Genomic DNA, 22068 nt, shown 5'->3' with positions numbered 1-22068 from the left:
TAACACGTAGAACCTGCTTAAATTTCCAGTCGGACCACCGTCCTGTGGGACGTGGGCTCCAAATGAAGCTGGTTAACAGTGGCCGTAAGCAGGCGCGGGACCCCAGGCTTTCAAAGCTTTGCTTCTTTCATCAGCACTCATGAGCTTATAACTGATGGAGCCCATCAACCCCATCCTTCCCCAAATCTTCCGGTAAACTTGGGTAGAGTAGGGCTTCCTGGGGACCCAAGCGTGTTTAATAAGGCTTTGAGGCATCTCCAAACCATACGAACGGTTCAGGCCACTCCAAAGCCCCACGGCCAGTGACCCAGAAAGGTCACCGAGGAAGGAGGCACCGCACTTCTGCCCCCTTCTCATGTGAGGGGCGTCGGGCTGTTCTGTCGGGACCCCTGGCCCTGGCCTATATACTCCTCTAGCTTCGATCAGTGCACATTGTAGTTTAAGCATCTCACCTCTCCAAGAAGCAGGGGCCATCCGGTACACGTGTGGCCACCTGGTACTGGGCCCTCCAGGCACAAATGACGTCTTTAGTATAAACGCTCCCTCATCAGGCTCCTTCTTGGAAAGGAGAGAGGAGACAGATGTGTTCCCGCCCCAGGCAGACAGTAACCAGATCAGTCCCCAGTAATCATGTCGCACGCCCCAGATTAACAAGGATAGGAAGCCAGGGCAGGGTGTGCTGGCAGTCAGGGAGACCACCCTGCAGATGGGGACCCTGCGGGAGGTCAGGGAGACCACCCTGCAGATGGGGACCCTGTGGGAGGTCAGGGAGACCACCCTGCAGATGGGAACCTGGCGAGGCTGGAGAGGTGAGGGGCAAGCATCCCAGGTGGAAGAGCCAGCATGTACGAGACCCAGGCTTGAGGAACGTGGCAACAGCCCTGCAGCTGGTACAGGGGGCGTGGAGATGGCTGGAAGATTGTCGGGGCCATGGACCAAGTTTATGCAGTCAGTGGGAAGTTGCTGAGGATATGGCCAGGGTAGTGACAGGGTCGGATTTCTGAGACACCCCAACCCCTGACATCGCAAGGGGGCAGATAAGAGGAGAGAGAAGAAGCTGGCTGGGCAGAGATGGTGGTAGGATGGGAGAGGTGTGGATCCGAAAGCTGTTTAGGGTGGGAAGTCAGCTCCACGTGGGAGTGGTGGCCCATGGGGGTAGGGGGCGAGGGGCTTCCAAACTTCGAGGATGTTTAGGTGGCGTTCAGAGAGGTGAAGATGTCTGGGAAGGGAACATGGGCCCAGCTGCCTACACTCAGGGTGTCTGCACCCTCTGGAGGCTGGTGCTCGGGTGTGAAGGGGAAATGGGGGGTGTCTGTGAGGGCCCCTCTGCTCCTCCTCCTCCCCCGCCACTCCCACACTCGATTCAGGTCAAACCGCCCAGGAGCAGGGCCTCTCCAAGGATGGTGGATGGCGGTGAGCTGCAGCGTCTGCCATCAGGGGGCTTCGGGACAGAGAACATCTGGGCCCCAGCTGCCAGAGCCGGACCACCCTCAGGCCAGCAGCTGGCTAGGGGGCAGTGGCCCGGCAGCCTGTGTCCCACAGTGGCCTACAGGAATTTCACTCTTTCCCTTGGGATCAGAGGGCTTCGTGGAGGAGGGCGTGTTTGCAACATCCCCTTGGGGCCATGGGTGGTCCCTTGTCCCGAGACGGGTGACCACTGTCTCCCAAGACTGCCTGGTGCCCGCCTCACCCCTGCCAGAAGTGCTGGGCATTACCTGCCTACCCTGAGCTCCCAGGGAGGCCTGGCGAGGAAACAGTGCTCTGTGCCCTTCCCAAGCCCTGTGTCCCCAGTACCATGGGTACTGGCAGTGGTCAGAGGTTCTTCAACATCCACTTAGGACAGAGCGTGGAACCTAGCTTATGGGGAGACACCAAGTGGCCGTAGAGGAGTGTCTAGGAGCTCAGGGTCTGCGTGGAGTAGGAGAGAACGGGCTTCAGATTCTAGCTCTGCCACGTAGCATTCGTCACTTCATGGTCTGAGCCTCAGTTTCCTCATCCGTGAAACGTGGATAGTTGTGGGCCATCCTGCTGCAGTGGTGAAACTCCAGAGAGAAGACGTGAGCTGATTGCTCGGTTGGGGGCTGCTACAGAGGAAGGCTGGGAGCTAGGAGCCATGGCCATCCTGTGTGTGGCTCAGTCTGGCCACCCGGGATGGGGGCGATGACACCACTGGGTCAGGCTCAGCCGAGCACGCTGTGTGGCCCCCTGAGCACCTTTGTTCCTGCCTGATTCCGCCTGTCTGACTCTGCGGGAGGGGGAGTGGGGCAGGCCCAGGGCTGCCCTCAAAGGCACAGGCTCACTGGGGTCTTGAGACGCGTTGGGGGCTGTCCTGTGTAAGGCGCAATCTCCCTCATCCCTTTAGACACGAAGGAGGGGTCATGAGGCGGCCTCCCGGGCTGCCTCCACCTCCCACCCACTGCCCTGAGAGCTGGCCCACCCTCTAGGCAGGAGACTGAGATGACTTCTTCCTGGGTCCCCCTCGGCCCCTGGCTGTGGTGCCTTCAGTGGCAGCATCGAGAACTTTACCATTACTAACTGGTGGCCTCGGGCAGCCTCTCTGTGCCTCGGTTCCTCCGTCTGTTAAATGGGGATCATAGCAGGCTTGTGAAGATGCGATGGGTTTACATGTGTGCAGAGCTCAGAACAGCCCAGCGCAGTCGGTTCTGTAACTGTTGCCCCGGGCACATAGTAGGAGTTCAGTAAAGTTCCATAGCTGAGCCGTAGAATCAGGAGCTCACCCGAAGGCAGGGGCTACCTGGTGATTAACCCCTTCTCCGCCGGCACCTCCCCCAGCTTCCGGACACCCCCCACCCCCGTGTTCTTTTCCCAGGTGCAAGTGCAACGGGCACGCCAGCGAGTGTGGCCCCAACGAGGAGGGCCGGCTGGTCTGCCGATGCCAGCACAACACCACGGGCCCAGACTGCGAGCGCTGCCTGCCCTTCTTCCAGGACCGCCCGTGGGCCCGGGGCACGGCCGAGGCGGCCAGCGAGTGTCTGCGTGAGTGTCCTGGGCCTTTGGTGGCCGGAGGCCGGGGGTGCAGGCCAGGAGACAAACTCCCCATCCCTGGCGGCGGGGCTGCTCCTGGGTGGGCCTGGCCACAGCTTGGGACTCTAAACCCTGTGCAGGGATGAGGAGGAGCCGAGGGAGAGCTGGAGGGGGCACGTGATTCTCCGTCCTCACCCCCTCAGGCAGCTCCCCAGACCCAGGCTCCCCAGGTAGAGGCATGCGTGGCCGGAGGGCTGAGAAGGACCCCCAACTTGTTCCTTTGTGTCAACTGCTCCAACCGCAGCTGCCGATCAAAGCCAGGCCACCCCAGGTCCTGGGGGTGCTGACCTGCCCGCCCAGCCTCTCCTGCAGGCCCCCAGGCAGCCCTTCGCTGCCCCGGCCCCCATGCGATGTGGCTGGCACTGCCTAAACCTCACAGACACGCCGGAGAGGAAGTTGCCATCATACTTTTTCCAGGGACGGGGGCCATGCACGGGGTGGGGGGCTCCTCCCAGCCTGGCGTGCTCCTCCAGCTTCCCTCTGTCCCCAAGCCCTGCCCTCCGACAGTCATCTGGCTTGCTCCGGGCTCCCATGTGTGGCTGGTCGTCGCTGGGCACCAGACTCCACCTAGCTCTGCTGCTGGCAGGAGGCATGTCTTCATGGGCAGGCGCTCCTGACGGCTCAGCCTCTGGACCCACTGTGCTCCTGGGCTTGGGCTGCTGGCATGTAGAGCTGGGGTGGGGAGAGGACGGCTTGTTCCATGGAACAGGGTGCTGTCTGCAGGAGCTTCCCGGGGCCACTGTGGCCCTAATGAGTTCCTGCTGCCCTTGCTGGCCTGCCTCCACCAGGAAGTCCTCTCGGGGCCAAGGAAGCTGGCTGGCTCAGCCGTTCTGAGTCTGGGGCTCTCTCCGTGGTGGGGACACAAAAGGCCAGATTGCTTCTCCTGTCAGGTCATCACCCCTGAGGTCACATCTCTGTCCTCCCAGCCTGGAACCTGCGTTTCATGCCTGACCCCTCGTGCTCCCCAGTCCAGGCAGCCCCTGAGCCTCATTCACATCCCCCGAACCCATCTGACTGTGTCCTTCTACACGGTCAACACTGTGGTCCGGCCGGTCACCCCTCCTCTGAGCATCTGAAGCCCCCACCTCCCTGCTCTCCCAGCCCCCATACCCCGCCTGCCACCCAGCTGAAGGCACTTTCAAGTGCAGATGCGATTATATTCATCCACGGAGCTCCTTGCTCCAAGGTGAAGTCCGCTGACTGCGGCTGCCCAGCCTCCCTGGATCAAGCGCTGGCTGACCTCTTGACCTCAGAACTGCCCCTGCGCCCCTCCCTGTCCCGTCACAGTGCACAACGTCCCCACCCTCTGCCCTGCCCATCACATGACATGCCACCCTCCCACGCCACACTGGGTGAACCTTGCTTCTCTGCCTGTGCCACAACTATCCTCTCACCTCCTGCCTGGGACTCTCCCTTCCCTCTCCTCCCCTCCTTTGCCTGGACACTTCCTTCCTGCTCACCCTTCAGGTCCCACTTAGCTGTGACTTCCTCCAGGAAGGCAGCTGTAGGGCCCTCCTTTCGCCTCCCAGAGCCTCCCTGCTTCTCCCATCACAGCCCTTCGCCTGCAGGATTTTCACCTGCTTGCTGCCTCTGCCTCCCTCAAACAGTGGGACCATGTATGCGGGCACTGGTCCACACCATGCTGGGCTCACCACGGGAGCCAAGATGGAGCCGATCTTTGGTACATACTTTTTTTTTTTTTTTAACATGAATGTACTTTGTTTATTTATTTATTTATTTTTGGCTGCATTGGGTCTTCCTTGCTGCGCGAGGGCTTCTCATTGCAGTGGCTTCTCTTGTTGTGGAGCACGGGCTCTAGGTGTGCAGGCTTCAGTAGCTGTGGCACGTGGGCTCAGCAGTTGTGGCTCGCAAGCTCTAGAGCGCAGGCTCAGTAGCTGTGGCTCACGGGCTTAGTTGCTCCGCGGCATATGGGATCTTCCCGGACCAGGGCTCGAACCCATGTCCCCTGCATTGGCGGGTGGATTCCTAACCACTCTGCCACCAGGGAAGTCCCTTTGGTACATACTTTTTAAAAATGTAGGAAGAGTAAGCTGGGACGAAGTGAGAGAGTGGCATGAACTAATATATACTACCAAATGTAAAACAGATAGCTAGTGGGAAGCAGCCACATAGCACAGGGAGATCAGCTCGGTGCTTTGTGACCACCTAGAGGGGTGGGATAGGGAGGGTGGGAGGGAGACGCAGGAGGGCGGAGATACAGGGATATATGTATATGTATAACTGATTCACTTTGTTATAAAGCAGAAACTAACACACCATTGTAAAGCAATTATACTCCAATAAAGATGTTTTAAAAAAATGTATTTATGAGTGAATGAAAGGTGACTTGTATTTTCCATGCTTCTGAGTGACCTCATGGTCACTGGGGATCAGATTCACATACTCTTATGGCTCAGAGGATCCACAGGAGATCTTGGAGGGAGCCACGCTGCCACTCGAGAAGGTAGCCAGTCTGTGATCCATGACCAGGTGACTCTATGTCCTGGCTTGCCTGGGAGGGTCCTGTGTGTTGGTATATTTATTAATGGCGCCCCCTTTGTTCTCGAGAGTGTCCTGTTTTGGAAGATCAATTGACTGGTCCAGATCCTTGATCAAGCCAGGCCTGAACTCCATCCTTGCCCTTCCTCCAGCTGCCTGCTCACTCACCACAAGGAAGCTGATTGGCCCATACTCCCCTCCTACCATGTGCCACGGCCTCTCTCACACACCCTCCCCCGCCTCCTGCCCACAGCTTGCAACTGCAGCGGCCACTCTGAGGAGTGCATGTTTGACCGGGAGCTCTTCCGCAGCTCAGGCCATGGTGGGCGTTGCCTCCGCTGCCGTGACCACACAGCCGGGCCACACTGTGAGCGCTGCCGGGAGAACTTCTATCGCTGGAAGCCACGGACGCCATGCCAGCCCTGCGACTGCCACCCAGCAGGTGAGTGGGCCGCACTGCCCCGGCCCCCACCCTCGCCCACCGCCACGGGCTCCCACTGCCCTGTGCCCTTCCTCCCCAGGCTCCCTGCACCTCCAATGCAATGACTCCGGCACCTGCATCTGCAAGCCCACGGTGACGGGCTGGAAGTGTGACCGCTGCCTGCCCGGGTTCCACTCGCTCAGTGAGGGCGGCTGCAGGTGAGGGCGGTGGGGACAGTGGGTGTAGATGACCCAGCAAGGGCGCACGGCGGCGGATTTGGACTGAATGATGGGAAGCAGGAGGGAGAGTCCCAAGCCCCTCGGAAGGCAGAGTTGGCAGCAGGTGGTTACCTGGGAGCGGAAGAGGAAGAAGGGATGAAGGCTGACCCCCTGGGGTTCTGCTTCAGGCACCTGGGCGAAGGGAGGCCATTCATGGCAAGGGGAGCACAGGGTGGGGAGAGGCTGAGTCTGCAGTGCTTGTGGGGCATCCAGGGGGACAGAGATGGGCAGGGGCTACTGGGGTCTGGACCTCAGAAGAGGGTCTAACACTTTACTGTCACTTGATTGAGAAAATACACAATGACCAAAAAAAATAAGGCCCTTATAAATTCAGAAGTACTATTAAATGACCTTGGCTTTGGTTCATTGCACCAGTCTCCTTGTATATTTGAAAGGCAGTGGAAATGCCATTGGGGAGGTTTGGGGAGTCTCAGATCTCTCTCAAAATACTCAGTGGTTCAGGCATAAAACTGGCCATTAGGTGGGGACCTGGATGCTTCCCCAGGGTCTCTATGGCCTCTGGGCCTCTGTACATGCCACTTCTCCCACCCTAGAGCATTCTCTTCTCCCTCAACACCCTACCTCTCCCCGGCCTGTGTCTGAACAAAGTCCTACTCATTCTTTAATTTTCAGCCAAGGTACAACTCCCCACCTCGTTCCCACTCCAGACACCTCATTGGTGCTGCCACAGCCTCTTCTTGTACATTCTCTCCCATAGCTTGTATCAAAGTACAGCATCTACCTGTTTGCCTGTCCATCCTCACTGGACTCTAGGCTCTGTGAGGACAGGGACCATGTCTTATGAGATGGGGGATGGATGGATGGATGGATGGGTAGATGGATGGGTGGGTGGATGGAAAATGCATGGATGGGTGAGTGAATAGGTGTGTGGGTGGGATGGATAGAAGGATGGAAGGATGAATAAAGGGATCAGTGGATGGAAGGATGAACGGATGGGTCACTTCCTTCACTCAGTGGGAACAGTAGAGCCAGGGGGCAGGCTCTTGGGTCAGCCTGCCTCCTGTTCCTCTCGGGCGTGGGGAAGGATAGAGAGATTCCTTCCAAGGAGCGTGGGCTATTCCCACTCTGGAGTTGCTCGTTGGACGCTTTCCTCTTGTCCTCTCTCTTTGGCAGACCCTGTGCCTGCAATCCCGCTGGCAGCCTGGGCACCTGTGATCCCCGCAGTGGCCGCTGCCCCTGCAAAGAGAATGTGGAAGGCAACCTGTGTGACAGGTGGGTGAACCGACCCAATACCAAGCCTGCTGGAAGTGACCTCAGTGGTGGTGGGAGGAGCAGGGGCCATCTTCCTCCCAGACTTGGGCAACCCCACCACCTGGCACCCTTCCTGGAACACCATGGATCTGACACCCAGGAAGTTATTATCTAAAGACTTTACAATACCATTTATACTTTGACCCACCACCACTGAGAGTTCATAAGCTGTGAAAATACATCTTTTTTCCCCTAGCTCAGAATCCTGAAAAGAAAGAGCTAGAAAGGATAGGAGAGACCATCTAATCCAGGGAGAGCAGATACATGGTACTCGTACCACAACCCTCCCATCTCACACTCAGGGCAGACATCACTAATAGAGCGCTACCACAACCCTCCCATCTCACACCCAGGGCAGACATCACCAATGGACCACAGCAGTTTACCATGAGCTCTACTGTAACCTCAGAATCCTTCTCTACGCCCTGCTCCAAGAAGTTCCCACCAATTGAGCTGAGATTCAAGCTTGTTTGCCATCCTTGCCATCCTATCATGGTACAAATGGAGCTTCTAAGGCTCAATGAGGCAGAAGGACTTTTCCCTGTACTTCCTCCTTCATGTGTTTAGGGGGCCTCCTAGCCCCAGCAATGGGCTGGCAGACAAATGTGGGTTTACGTCCTTGGGCACACTCTGTCCCCTCTTCCTGGCTTCATCTCCAACCTCTGAAGCCTTTGCAGCCAGCGTGGGGTGTGCCAGGGCCTCTTTGATCCTCTGGCCATGGGCCATGTGTGGGGAACCTGACACGGCAGTATATTGTGGACTCGACTCTTGCCAGACTATGTTGGGCCTCTACTGGTTCAGGAAGAAGCCCGGCCTTGACTCTCACCTTGTCCACGCGGGGCCTGTGGGCCCTGGGGTGGGAGGTCGACTCCCTGCTGGGTCTTCCTTCCCCCAAGACCCCTCAAGCTGAAGAGACAGAGTGGAGTTGGGGGACTAGATCCCACCAGCTCTACGCCACTGCCTCGTACCTTGAGGAGGTCCGCCTCTGAGCCTCACTTTACCTGTTTGTGAGATGGGAGGGCTGGTGAGGTGTGTTCGTTGGAGCTGGCCCAGCTTTGGGGTAATTGGCAGCTTCTTATGAATTGGATTCCTCCACCTGGATCGGCCCGAATGGAGCCCCCATGGTGCAAACCAGGAATATGTGTTTGTAAAAGGCCTCTACAGGGCTCCTGGGAGAAATGGCTGATTCTGGGGCTGGGGCGGGGAAAACACAGGATGAGCCTGAAGCATCTTGTAGAAAGCCAGGAAGTGCTTAAAAACAAAACCAGACAAAGACAAACCCAGAAAACCCCAAACCAGGATGGGGGCCCGTGTCAAACGGACATGAGCGCCAACCTGAAAGAGTTCCCAGAGCTGGAACAAAATAAATAACAACAATATCGGATTATAATCCAAAGTATAAAATAAACATCCACGAGTCCACACTGATATAAATAGATGAGTGAATAAATAAATACAGGGGGATGAAGGGACAAATCTTCCTGGCAGAAGAATTCCACATTATAAATGGAGAAGGAGTGAGGGAAATATTAAAGCACTGTTACAATATCAGAGTAACGATCCCTGTAGGCCAGAGCCGCTGATGAATGCTGAAATTCGTGGGCAGAACTTGAGGGAAAAACAGGATATTTGCATAGCCCCCAAATATCTCCCTCAAAATATTTACTAATTACTGTGGTGCTTTCACCATAGGTCCACAATTCTTTGATTACTGCCCCCCTCCCAGAGGTGGAGCTTAATTCCCTTCCCCTTGACCCTGGGCTAGATTTAGTGACTTGCTTTTGACGACTAGAATATGGCAGTTTTGCAGTGGAGAAACCTGGCAGGGACTTCCCTGGTGGTCCAGTGGTTAAGACTCCGCACTCCCAATGCAGGGGGCCCGGGTTCGATCCCTAGTCAGGGAACTCAATCCCACATGCCACAACTAAGAGTTCGCGTGCAGCAACTAAAGATCCCGCACATGGCAACGAAGATCCTGTGTGCTGCAACTAAGACCTGGCGCAGCCAAATAAATTAATATTTAAAAAAAAAAAGAAAGAAAAGAAAAGAAACCCGGCAGGCAGCGCCTTAACTAAATGGTGAAGGTTAACTTTACCAGTGACATCATACATGACCAGTGATGTCACACATTACCAGTGACATCACACAGGTATCATTTACCCTGATATGATGTGAGAAGAAGGGCACTTCGCCTCTATTTCTTCCCCAAACCCACAGCCCCAGTCTAATCTTGAAAAACACCAGACAAACCCAAACAGTGGACATTCTACAAAATATCTGACCAGTACTGTCAAAAGTGTCCAGGAAAGACCGAGAAGCTGTTACAGATGAGATTAAGGACACCACTAAATGTAATGCCATGTCCTGGATGGGATCCTGGAGCAGAAAACAGATGTTCGTGGAAAAGGGGGAGAAATCCTAATAAAGTCTGGGGTTTAGGAAATAACGTTAATCAGTGTTAATTTCTTGGCTTTGATAAACGTACCCTGGTAATGGCAGATGTTAACATTAGGAAAAGCTGGGTGAAGAGGCCATGGGAACTCGTGTCTACAATCTTTGCAACTCTTCTGTAAATCTGAAATTAAAACAACTTTCCCCAGTGATTCTGGGCTCTGGTTAGTCTAGCTGGGATCCCCCGAATGTAGCCAATTCATCTGGCCCCCGTGGGCATGTCCACCTCCATTGCAGATGTCGCCGGGGCACATTTAGCCTGCAGTCCCACAGCCCAGCCGGCTGCAGCAGCTGCTTCTGCTATGGCCACTCCAGGGTGTGTGCGGCCGCTCCCCACTTCCGGGAGTACCACATCCTCTCCGACTTCCGCCGGGGTAAGAAGTGCCCCCCCCCCTGCAGCCACCTCCGAGGGGTCTGCTTCCCAGCCCAGCTGGGACGGGCGGTCCTGGGTCCTGCTCTGGGGAGATCCTGCGATGGTGGTATGGGTGAGTGTGGAAAGGAGGGGGCAGCCTCGGGCCCCAGCCCAGGCGTCTCCCACAGGCCTACACACCGGCCGTGCCCCTCTGGGTCCTTCAGTACCCCCAGCACCTACCTGCACCCCTTGGCTCCCTCCTGGCCGCTGCCAGGGGTGGGGGGTGGGCACCTGGCAGCCTTTGGAGACTGTGGGGGAACTTCCAGTTGCTCCTTGGCCCCCTTGGTGTATCCTAGTGCTGGGGATCCGGGCTCGATCCCCTGGCCTCCATTTATTGAGCAGCTGCTGTATGCTAGGCACCATGCGGAGCTCGTTATGCCCATGGAACCTCCTGGATTCCCTGGCAGGTAGATATTCTCATCCCCATTTTACAGATGAGGCAACTGAGGCCCAGAAAAGGAAGGTCACGTAACTTAGTTGTTGGCACCTTGGGTTCATCAGCTCCCGAGTTTTGCTCTTCACTGCTGTGCAGGTCTTCTCTCTAGGTCCAGGGGTGCTGTGGGGACCTGGGTCCCCAGCTCCAGGTGGATCTTTGGAGCAGGAAAGCAGTGGAGCTCTGAATTCTGCATTAAATCATGGCCTGAGTGGGTCCCTGCCATGCCCACTGAGTCTCCCCACCCCCGCATCTACCCCAGGGAGCTAGAACCTCAGGGCTGGCTCTGGGGCACCCCAGATGCAGGGGGAGCAGTGCGCCCTCTGCTGGACACCACGCAGAAAGCAGGACCGAGCGGGGCTTGGAATGGGGACTGCATTGTGGTCACTTGGGCTGTAGTCCAGGATGTCAGCGTCAGAAGGGACTCATTTTATAGATCCTAGAATAACATCACGATCCTCCTCACTTGGAGCCAAGCCCTGGGTTTGGCACTTCAGTCTCAGCATCTCACGTGATCTCACTAACACCCTCGGCCAGCAGTTCTCAAACTCTTTGATCTCTGGATCCCTTCATGCTCTTGAAAATTAGAGAGAACCTCAAAGTCCTTTTGTTTATGTGGGTTGTTTATACGGATATTTTCTGTATTAGAAATTAAAACAGTAGTTTTTAAATATCTGTGTATTAATTCATTTACAGATGACCGTAGTAAACTTATAACAAAATATAACTTCTGCCTGTGAAAAATAACCCTCTTTTTAAAAGACAAAAAACTTTGAGAAGAGTGCTGCCCGTTTTACATTTTTGCACCTCTCTTTAAGGTCTGGCTTAATAGAAGTCAGCTGATTTTTACCACGGCTTCTGCCATTTAGCCTGTTGTGATATCACACATCCTGTAGCTTCTGGAAAATTCTCGCCGTGAGAAAGAGAATGAAAAACGCAAATAACATTTTAATGTTATTTAGAAGATAGTTTGACGCCATGGACCCCCGGAAAGAGCCTTAGGGATCTCCCAGGATATTCAAACCAACTTGAGAACTGCTACCGGGACCACAGTACCTCATTGCCCCCATTTTGCAGATGAGGCACTAGCTGGCTTCAGAGAGGTTAAGTAACTTGCCCAGGGTCACACAGCCAGCAAAGGGGCAGAGCCTAGTCTAGCACGGAGGAGCCCCGGACTTCCCCTTTCTGACCTCTCTCTGTTTCTTCATCCCTCCCTCCTCACCCCTTGGGTGCCCCAGGTGTTGGGCCTCCACCCTATTCTCCAGCTGCCACCCTGGAGAGCGCCCTCTGGAGGTCACTTGCTCTGTGCCCGACTGTGCCTGGTGTACTGCCATCACCAGAGGGAGGGTGGACTGAACTGGGACTGGGGTCCCACCCTGACCTGGCCACTTCCTAACCAGGTGGCCTCCCTGGGTGCAGTGGGGCTCGTGGCACACACACCTGGAAGGACGGGGTGGTGAGGTCACGGGCGAGGAAATCCTCTAAAGACCTGAAGACGAGGTCAGGTCCAGTCTCGTTAGAGACGGCCCACAATGGGGTCTCCGGGCTGTCCTCATGTCCTCATCATGTGCTCAAAGCCCAGTGAAGGGGACTTCCCTGGTGGTCCAGTGGTTAAGACTCCATGCTCCCAATGCAGGGGGCCCAGGTTCGATCCCTAGTCAGGGAACTAGATCCTGCATGCTGAAGCTAAGAGCCTACATGCTGCAACTAAAGATCCGGTGTGCCACAGTTAAGACCCGGCGCAGCCAAATAAATAAATATATATTAAAAAAAAAAAAAAAAAAAAAACGCCCACGGAAGGGGCAGGGCAGGCCCAGAGGTCTGACTGTGCCCCAACAGAGCCGGGTCTCTGAGCCTCCTAGCTCCTTCTGGAGCCACCTCCCACCCCAAGACCCCCGTCCTGATCCGGAATGGGGATCCGAGCTGCCTGGCTCTGGGCACGGAGCGTTTGCTAGCACCAGCCGGCTCTCATCCCCCCTGGCCTGTCTCTAGAACAGTCTCTCCCCTCCCTGGGTCCTGGTGTTTCAGGCTGCACTCAGGCCTCTGGGGGTCGCCCTTGGGACCCGGGAAAGGGTGTGAAGTGGGAGGGGGCAGAGGCCACCCTCCAGGGCCTCACAGGGGCGTGTGTGTGTTTGCTGTCCAGGAGCCGAGGGCTGGCGGACCAGAAGCATGGGGGGCCCAGAGCATCCTGCACAATGGAGCCCGAGGGGGCTTCTCCTGGACCCAGAGAACAAGGAAGAGCTCACAGCACCAGGTACCTGCCTCCACAGGCAGGGGCAGGGCTGCCCGTGTTCATTTCCTGCGGCTGCTGTCACCGATTACCACCAACGTAGTGGCTAAAAGCAACGCAGATGTATTCTCTTTAGTGTTCTAGAGGTCGGAAGTCGAAAACGGGGCTTGCTGGGCTGAAATCGCGGTGTCGGCTGGGCTGTGCTCCTTCTGGGGGAGGCTCTGGGGGAGAATCCGTTCCCTGGCCTTTTCCAGCTTCTCCAGGCGGCCTGCATCCCTCTGCTCGTGGCCCTTCCTCCTTCAAAGCCGGTCAAATCTTTCTCATGTTGCATCTTCCTGACACCACCTCTTCTGCCTTCCTCTCCCATCTTTGAAGGACCCTTGTGATTACATTGAGCCCAGCTGGATAATCTAAAATAATCTCTCTACTTTAAGGTCCGGCTGATTAACAACCTTAATTCCACTGCAACCTTAATTGCCCCCGCCATGCAGCACAACATATTCACAGATTCCAGGGATCAGGACCTGGACACTTTTGGGGGCCATTTTCCTGCCGATCACGTGCCCCTCAGCCTCTGCTTCCTCATCACAGCCTTGCCACCCAGGGCTCCCTCAGGCCACTGTCGCACCCCAGACAATCCCTGCGCGTTTCCCATCAGCGTCTCACCCCGCCAGGCCACCGCACACCCATGCCCGAGGCCATGGTATTCCTGTAGAAGCAAGAAGTTCTAGATTATTCTGAACCACTCCCCACCAACTAGGGCAGCTTTGGTCTCCTGGAAACTGTATCAGACCAGGAGCCTGGAGCCCATTCTTAGCTCCACTGTGGCCAGATCTGGGGTCCACTGGCTCCCTTCACCCAGTCCTGCCCTTTCCCTCTCTATGCAAGAAGGGCTAGAGAGGTGGCACTCAGACATCTGAGCAGCTGTGTGGATGCAGCACCCATGTGCCCTGCAGCCAGGAAGCAAAGGACATGGGGTCCTCGGGTCCCCTCCTGGGGCAGGTGTTCCAAGTTCAGAAGCCCGAGAGCAGAAAACACACTCTGTTCCCTCGCTGCTTTGTCAACGGATTTAAGGAGTTACTCACTCAAAAAGTGTTTGCTGGGTTCTCTGCTGGGTGTGCTGGGCACACTGCAGTGGGCAGGGCAGGTGGTGGGCGAACTCAACCGTTTTTATTTCACTTCTTTTTACGCACACATTCAACAAACACTCGTGAGTACAGAGGGCCTGAAGGGAGGAAGGATGGGGTGTCTTTTGGTCCCTTTCCTTCTGTGTCATGATTTTCCGCCTAAGCACTTGGCTAATACAGAGAAATGACAAAGTAAGACAGGCTATGATAGGGCCCCTTGGTCCTCTGTGCATCTGCCTTCTTTCCACTGGAAGCAAGTTCTGATTCCCATGGAAAGTGTGGCCCTTGGGGGCTGTCAGTGCCCCTACTTAGTCACACGTGTAGCACGCTTGCCTGGTACTCGCTTTGAGCCTCACTAAATGCCATGGATGTGGGTCCCTAGGGATTCTGAGCTCACAGGGTGTTGGGCGTCATGAGCGCTACGTGAACGGGCAGGCAGGTGCCACCGCCTTGCATACTGTGAGTTTCTCCTCTGCTCCTGTATAGACTCCCTTGTCCCATGGCACTTCACTTATAAAACCCAAGGTCCAAGATAAAAGTCTTAAGAGTGTCAAGATAGTGACAGCAGAGCGTTAAGCCGGGCGTGGGGCCCCAGGTAACTGCCAAGGTCACATGCCCAGGAAGCCAGCCTTGTCTGCGGAGGTATGAGTGGGCCTCTCTCAGCATCTTCTGTGCAGGGACCCTTTGATTTTGTAGTTTTATCTTTTGAAGGTTTAATTGCCAATAAAATCAGTGTAGACATGTAAAATCCAGCTAATTAAGTGAAGACCGTCAAAGCTGCCCTCTCTTGTCTTCAGAGAAGTTCCTGGGAGACCAGCGGTTCAGCTATGGGCAGCCCCTCACACTGACATTCCGGGTCCCCCCCAGGGGCTCCCCCATCCCTGCGAGGCTGAGGCTGGAAGGGGCGGGTCTGACCTTGACTCTGCGGCATTCCAGCTCACCCAGCCACCTGGACGCCAGACAGCCGGGGGAGGTCCAGCTCAAGTTCCTGTAAGTGTCCTGCTCTGTCCTGAGAGATGGGGTCGAACAGTCGGGATGGTCCTTGAGGTCCAGGCACACTTGGTTCCCCGGGTTCTGGGGGCTCCCGCCCTCCCCACTCCTGCTGGAGGCTTCCTGGCACCACCTGCCCCGGGCCTCAGGTTCTGCTTTGACCCCCTCCCCCTGCCAGGTTGCAAGAGACCTCCGAGGACGTGGACCCTCCGCTGCCCCCCTTCCACTTCCAGCGGCTGCTCACCAATCTGAGTGCTCTGCGCATCCAAGCCAGCGGCCACAGCGCCAGCCCTTCCGGTTAGTCATGATAGGGACACCCCCGGCCCCCAAACCAGCCAGGCCCCCGGGCTCTTTCGTGCATAGCCTTGTTGAGTCCTCACAGCAGGTGGTCACCGTCCCCACTTTACCACGAAGGAGTCTGAGGCTCAGAGAGGTTGGGACACTTGCCCAAGTTCATATAACCAGTAAGGGCAGCAGGAGTGGGTGCTGAGAACAGAGGCAGGGGCTGGACAGGTGAGGGGCCTGAGGATGGGCAGCTGTAAGGGACGGGTGCTTGGCCACAAGGCAGCCAAGAACCTGGCGTGGTCGCACCACGGCGGAGTCCGCCACTGCCAGGAGGTTGGACCCTAGAGGGCCCTAGGTTGGTGCTGGCTGCAGGGGATCGCTTCCCCCTGCTGGTGATCGGAGGTGTTGCACCTAGAGAAAGCCTGGTTTCTAAACCCTCTCAACCAGCCAGCTAAGTCATCACAACTTCAACCGGGACTTCTCACCACCTCCCATCCTGGTCACTGGGTGATTGCCCTGACGGTCCTCTGACTGTTCCTGGTTCCTCCCTTTTTCCTTAATGTACTTTCTCTCCTCCCCACCCCGTACCTGTATGTGCCTAGGCCAGGGATCCTCCATGCCCCTTTTTAGAACAGATCTTTCATATATAGCACCCCTTTTACTATCTGGAAATGAAATTCACAGATATTATAACCTAGACACAATTTTTAAAAAACAGTATAATATTCTAACTGTAGTACACAGAATAAATAAAAGGAAAGTAAATGATATTTTAAAATAACCACATGAATTCCAAACAGTCACTGCTTCTAGGAGGGTGATTTGCTCCTTTTGAGAACCCCTGGCTTAGATGGCCAGCTTTTCCTGGGGCCCCTTTGAGTCCAAGGCTTGGGGGTTGTAACCCAGCCCCCTCCAGCCCCAGACCTTCCTCCTCTTTGGGGCTGTGGTTTAATTGCCTTCATCCCCATCATCCTTGCCAGTACTCCCTGCTCCCCAGACACCCCTTGCAGGAATTTCATTTTTACTCTTTCCAGCAGCTTCCAGAACTTCCTTCTGTCACTCACTCAGCCGTCAGTTAACAGATGTTTACAAAGCATCTACTTAGGCCAGGCCCGTGCTGGGTGTGAACTGGAGACGCACGTGGATGTATTGATACTCATCTCACCCCACCCCCCAAACCTCCTCTGCCCACTGGTAACGTTCTGGGGTGTATCACTCCAGACCTTTCTGTGTGCATGTACTTACATTGGTATTTTTTTAATACAGAAATGTGATCCCACAGTATAATGATCTGCCACTTGCTTTTTTCAGCTAACGGTGCATCCTGGAGGTTTTTACTTGCCTTACACGTAGAAAAGGCTGGCTCTCTATGTCCACCGCGTATCACTCCGTGGTAGATATGCTCTATAAAGTTTTACCCATTCCCCTATTCATAGGTATTGAAGTGGTTTCCAGCTTTTCACCGCTGCCAGCAGCGCTGCAGGGAACAGCTTCGTATAAAGGTCTTTTATCCTCGTGCAAGTGTGTCTTTAGGACAAATTCCTCAAAACGGAAACGTTAGGTCAAAGAGTGTACACTTTACATTTTGACACATGCTATCAAATTTTGCTTCAGCAAGGCTGTGCCAATTATATTCTGATGACAGTGTCCACTCTCCTCCCCTATTTACCTGCTCTGGTTTTCCGCCAGCGTTTACAGATAGTTTTTATATTTTGTCCCAAGTTTCTAGTTGTTTTCTGTGGGAAGCTTGGTCTGATAGGAGCTTCTCCCCTGTTGCTAGGAGCAGGACCTCCTGATTTGTATTCCCACAGTCCCGTGCCTGAGTTCCCCACACCCACATCCTCCACTGTCACTGATCTGTAAAATGCTCACCAATCTGAGGGTCGTGAATGATAGCACTCTTTAAATGTACACGTCTTTAATAACCAGTGAGAGTGAATGTCTTTCTGTAAAATTCCCAGCCATATCTATTTCTCCTTCTGAAAATTACCTATTTTTTCCTTTGCCCTTGGTCTGTTTTTTAAACATTGTAAGGGATTCGTGGACTGCCTTTGTATACGTGAGCCAACAACCCTTTGCCTTTTACATATGTGAATAGGAAGGTTTGGGGGAGAAACATGTGCATGGAACTCTCTCCTTCTCTCTCTCCTCGATCTGCAGGCCCAGTGTTCCTGACTGAGGTCCGGCTCACGTCGGCCCGGCGGGGGCTCTCCCCCCCAGCCTCCTGGGTGGAGACTTGCTCATGTCCCAGGGGCTACACGGGCCAGTTCTGTGAGTCCTGTGCTCTGGGATACAAGAGGGAGACACCACTGGGGGGTCCCTATGTCAGCTGTGTTCCCTGCACCTGTAACCAGCATGGCACCTGTGACCCCAACACAGGTGAGTCTCCCTGCATCCCCCCCACCCCCGCAAGGCCACCTGGGCACACAGAACAGCGAGATGAGTACTGACCTGCATGGGGTCAGCTATGAGCATATAAGTGATCACGAAAAACAGTACCGATAAAATGGTGTCCTCGAGTCCCTCCAAGTGCTAGGCACCTTTTTATATGCTATGTCATTGAATCCTGCAAAAACCCCTGGCGGTGCCGGGACCGTTCCTGTCCCGTCTTACAGGTGAAGGACCTAAGGTGCAGGGAGGCTGCACGGCCAATAGGTGGCAGAGCTACTCCTCCCACAAGTTCAGTACCAAGCTATTCATCCCCAATTGTAGCAGAGGAAACCTGGGGGAAGACCTCGCCCACAGTCACTGGGCAGGAGACGCCTGACAGGGGCTGGACGCTGGTCCCTCGCACAGGAGGTGGGAGGGTCAGCGCCCTGCTGCTCTCCTGGAGCTGCTGGGGTCTCCGGAAAGGGAATGGCTTTTCTCAGCTGACAAAGCACAGTAACCTGCGAATGAACAGGCCAGCCAGGGTGGGCATGCACCGGCGACATGAGGGGCCTCCCCGCTTCTTGTGCCCATGGCAGGCATCACTAATCGAGCCAGATGAGACCTCATAGTCCTTCTATGCACGGCTCCAGGAGAGTTGTCACATGAGATGGGACTAGTTTGTCATCCCTCGGAGCCCCTTGCCTTGGCGTGACCTCCAGCTCCATTTGGGCGAGTCCTCATCTGTAAAATGGGCACAGCAGCCACTGCTGTCCACCCTGGATGGGAGGAGGGGTAGTGAGCGTGTGGGTGCTGGGCCGAGACAGGGACCAGTGGAAAGCAGGGCAGGTGTGACAGCTCCCCCTGGATGCCACCCCTGCTCTGCCTGTCCGCCCTGCGTCCCCTCCCCTCCTGTTCCCCTCAGTCCCTGCTGGGTGCTGCTGGGGGCCTCTGGGAAGTGCTGGTCTTGCTTAACCCCTTCTCGGCCAGGCTCCTCCCTTAGTCCCTGGCAGTGGCTCTGAGAAGACTCCAGATGCTGTGGGGCTGGAGAAGGGGGTTTGCAGAATCCCCTTCATTAGAAACCAGTGGGCAGAGACGGGGGTTCTGTTCTATGAGACCAGGAAACCTCTGGAAACCCATAGACCCCCTAAACGGGAGCCTCATGTCAAGGCCAGAATCCTGGGTCTGTGTCACTGTCCCTGAAGTTAAGAGGACACGGAGGCTTCAATTAAAAGGAAAAAGAGGACACAGAGGAAGAGGAAAAGGAAAACCGTGACAGCAAATGCTAGCTGTATCATCAGCTGGTTCGGTTACAGGTTTTGGAATACAAAATAATAATGACGACGGTAATAATAATTGTGTGCGAGAGACTGTGCAGGGCACTTTGACTGCATGGCCTCATTGAATCCTGATGAAAACCTTTTGAGGTCAGAGCCATTTATGCCCATTTTGCAGGTGAGGACGTTGAGGCACAGGGGTGCCCAGGTTCACACTGTCAGTAAGTGGCAGATGGGAACCTGGGTTGGACGCTTCATCCCTGGGCTATGCTGCCTCCACCCTGGAAGTGTCCCCACCCCTTTTCTGCCTGGGACGTGCTCTGTGGCCCCCACGGCCAGAAGCCTGCCTGCTGTCTCTGGAGCGTCTGGGCTCAGGCAGTGGTGACCAGGTGCTTGTCTTGCCCCTCAGGGATCTGCCTATGCGGCCACCACACCGAGGGCCCGTCTTGTGAGCACTGCTTGCCAGGTTTCTATGGCAACCCCTTCACAGGCCAAGCCGATGACTGCCAGCCCTGTCCGTGCCCTGGACAGTCGGCCTGCATGACCATCCCAGAGAGCAGAGAGGTGGTGTGTACCCACTGCCCCCCGGGCCAGAGAGGTGAGTGGCTCATGCCCTGGGGCCCTGCCTCTGCCCAGCCTCCAGGAGTGAGTCCTGGGTCTGGAGTGTGACAGATGACAGAGGGCCCCGCTTAGGGGTGACAGGCCTGACCTCTGGGGACACTGAGTCTCATAGCCCCATAGCCAGGCCCCGGGCTGAATGGGTTCCTGTCAGAACTTGGGCCACTGAACATACCACGTGGGATTTTGGAAATCCTCATGTCCGGTCCTGGCCCCGCAGAGCCTGGTTTAGTAGCTTAAGACAGAGTTCAGGAATCCGTATTCTTATCAATTTTCCTGGCTGATTCTTTTACATAGCTAAGGTGGAAAACCTCTGATTGAACTTTCAGCTTTAAAAAAATGTCGTCATGGGAATTCCCTGACAATCCAGTGGTTAGGACGCGGCACTTTCACTGCCGTGGGCCTGGGTTCGATCCCTGGTCGGGGAACTAAGATCCTGCAAGCCACATGGTGCATCAGATAAATAAATAAATAAATAAACAAACAAACAAACAAACAAATAAATAAATAAATAAAATTTTAAACTGTCACCAGATAAATGTCTGAAGCAGAAGTGTCCCCATCCCCAGCCCTCTGCCTGTTCCTCATTCCCGCTCCAGGACTCAGAGTCATCCTAGGCAGCTGATTTTTTTTTAAAAAAACAGCTTTATTGAGATATTATTCACATACCCTATGATTCACCCATTTAAAGTGTACAGTTCAATGGTTTTTCGGTACATGCCATTATTGATTTTTTTTAATTTTGGCAAAATACACATAACACAAAATTTGCCATTTTAACCACTTTTAAGTGTACAATTCACTGGCCTTAAGTACATTCACAATGTTGTGCAACCATCACCACCATCCATCCACGGAATTTTTTTTAATCATCCTAAATAGAAACTTCACACCCATTAAATTATTGTTTAATAGTTCTCCCTCCTCACAGCCCCTGCCATCCACCATTCTAGTTTCTGTCTCTGAATTTGACTATTCCGGGTACCTCATGTAAGTGGACTCAGACGGTGTTTGTCCTTTTGTGTCTAGCTTCTTTGCTTCTTCCTTCCTTCCTTCCTTTCTTGCTGCATTGGGTCTTTGTTGCTGCACGCGGGCTTTCTCTAGTTGCGGCGAGCAGGGGCTACTTTTCATTGCAGTGCTCGGGCTTCTCATTGCAGTGGCTTCTCCTGTTGCGGAGCATGGGCTCTAGGCGCATGGGCTTCAGTAGTTGTGGCATGCAGGCTCAGTATTTGTGGCTCGCAGGCTCTAGAGCGCAAGCTCAATAGCTATGGCGCACGGGCTTAGTTGCTCCTCAGCATGTGGGATCTTCCTGGACCCGGGCTCGAACCTGTGTCCCCTGCATTGGCAGGCGATTCTTAACCACTGCGCCACCAGGGAAACCCTGTGTCTGGCTTGTTTCACTTGGCATAATGTTCCAGGGTTCCCAGACATCTGGTTCTACATCTAGTACCTGTGGCTGCATCAGGACAGCCCATTACCTCGGTCCTGTCAGATGCCTGCTTTGTTGGGACCACTCTGAAAGCAGCTCCCTGACGGCTAGCAGGGCTGGGGAGATGCCCCAGAGCAGGGGTCCCAAGAACTGAGGGAGTGAGGTCCCACCACAGGACCCTGCCCCCTGCCATCATGATGCCCCTCTGTTTCCATAAACTTCCCCATATCTTCTGGCTCCCTGCCTGTGGCTTCCTCTGGTCTGCAACACGAGGGGATCCCACTCAGTGAGAGGGGGGACACGTAGAGAAGTTACCCAAGGGAGGGTTTCGGGGGAGCAAGGCACTGCTGTCCACAGAGGGAACTCTGGGAAGGCTGCCTGGGGTTGACGTTAGGCCCTGGGGCTTTGTACCAGTTCCTGCCTTTACCACACCAGCATCTTTCAGGTCCCGCCAAAGCCCTCACCCAGACAGTCTGAGCCGGGACTGACCAGGGTCAAGTCCTGATCCCTGCCTGCCTCACTTGTCTACCATCCTGAACCCTTGCAGCTGCCTCCTACCTGGGGGCTGTCCTCACTTGGTCCCAGGTGGATGGCAGGTTAACTATGGAGACCACATTCTTCATCACCAGCTTCAATCTCCCCCTGGCCCATCTTACTTTGTTTTTTTGGCCGCGCTGCGCAGCTTGTGGGATCTTAGTTCCCTGACCAGGGATTGAACCCAGGCCCTCTGCAGTGAGAGCGTGGAGTCCTAATCATTGAATTTCCCCCTCTTACTTCATTTCTATTTCAGAGTCTCAAAGCCAGACACTAGCCTCTACCTTGAACTCCATTCAGATTTTTCTTTTCCTTCCTTTTCTCTCTTTTTTTTTCATCTCTTCCTTAGTATTCCTCCTCTCCGTGTTCAAGGTTGCCCGCCTTTAGTCGCATTAACTTG

The 22068-nt window shown here is 54.9% G+C and overlaps 1 protein-coding gene and 1 pseudogene across 1 annotated transcript in view; one reads left to right on the top strand and one right to left on the bottom strand.

The window, feature by feature from the left end:
• Window positions 1-22068, top strand: part of LAMC3 (laminin subunit gamma 3) — a 59798-nt gene that overhangs the window by 18428 nt on the left and 19302 nt on the right. Inside the window, exons 4-14 of the mRNA XM_068552711.1 lie at window positions 2831-2997; window positions 5798-5986; window positions 6066-6183; window positions 7378-7476; window positions 10204-10340; window positions 10735-10785; window positions 12955-13065; window positions 14966-15158; window positions 15337-15455; window positions 17604-17822; window positions 19497-19685. Coding sequence (XP_068408812.1) covers window positions 2831-2997; window positions 5798-5986; window positions 6066-6183; window positions 7378-7476; window positions 10204-10340; window positions 10735-10785; window positions 12955-13065; window positions 14966-15158; window positions 15337-15455; window positions 17604-17822; window positions 19497-19685 — 1592 coding nt within the window. The remainder of the gene's footprint in view (window positions 1-2830; window positions 2998-5797; window positions 5987-6065; window positions 6184-7377; window positions 7477-10203; window positions 10341-10734; window positions 10786-12954; window positions 13066-14965; window positions 15159-15336; window positions 15456-17603; window positions 17823-19496; window positions 19686-22068) is intronic.
• LOC137770423 (ATP synthase subunit ATP5MJ, mitochondrial pseudogene) lies at window positions 73-255 on the bottom strand (annotated as a pseudogene).

This window comes from Eschrichtius robustus, chromosome 10, assembly GCF_028021215.1.
Source record: "Eschrichtius robustus isolate mEscRob2 chromosome 10, mEscRob2.pri, whole genome shotgun sequence".
Classification (NCBI taxonomy): domain Eukaryota; kingdom Metazoa; phylum Chordata; class Mammalia; order Artiodactyla; family Eschrichtiidae; genus Eschrichtius; species Eschrichtius robustus.
The sequence above is the reverse complement of the archived record's forward strand: the minus strand, read 5'-3'. Positions and strand labels throughout refer to the sequence as shown.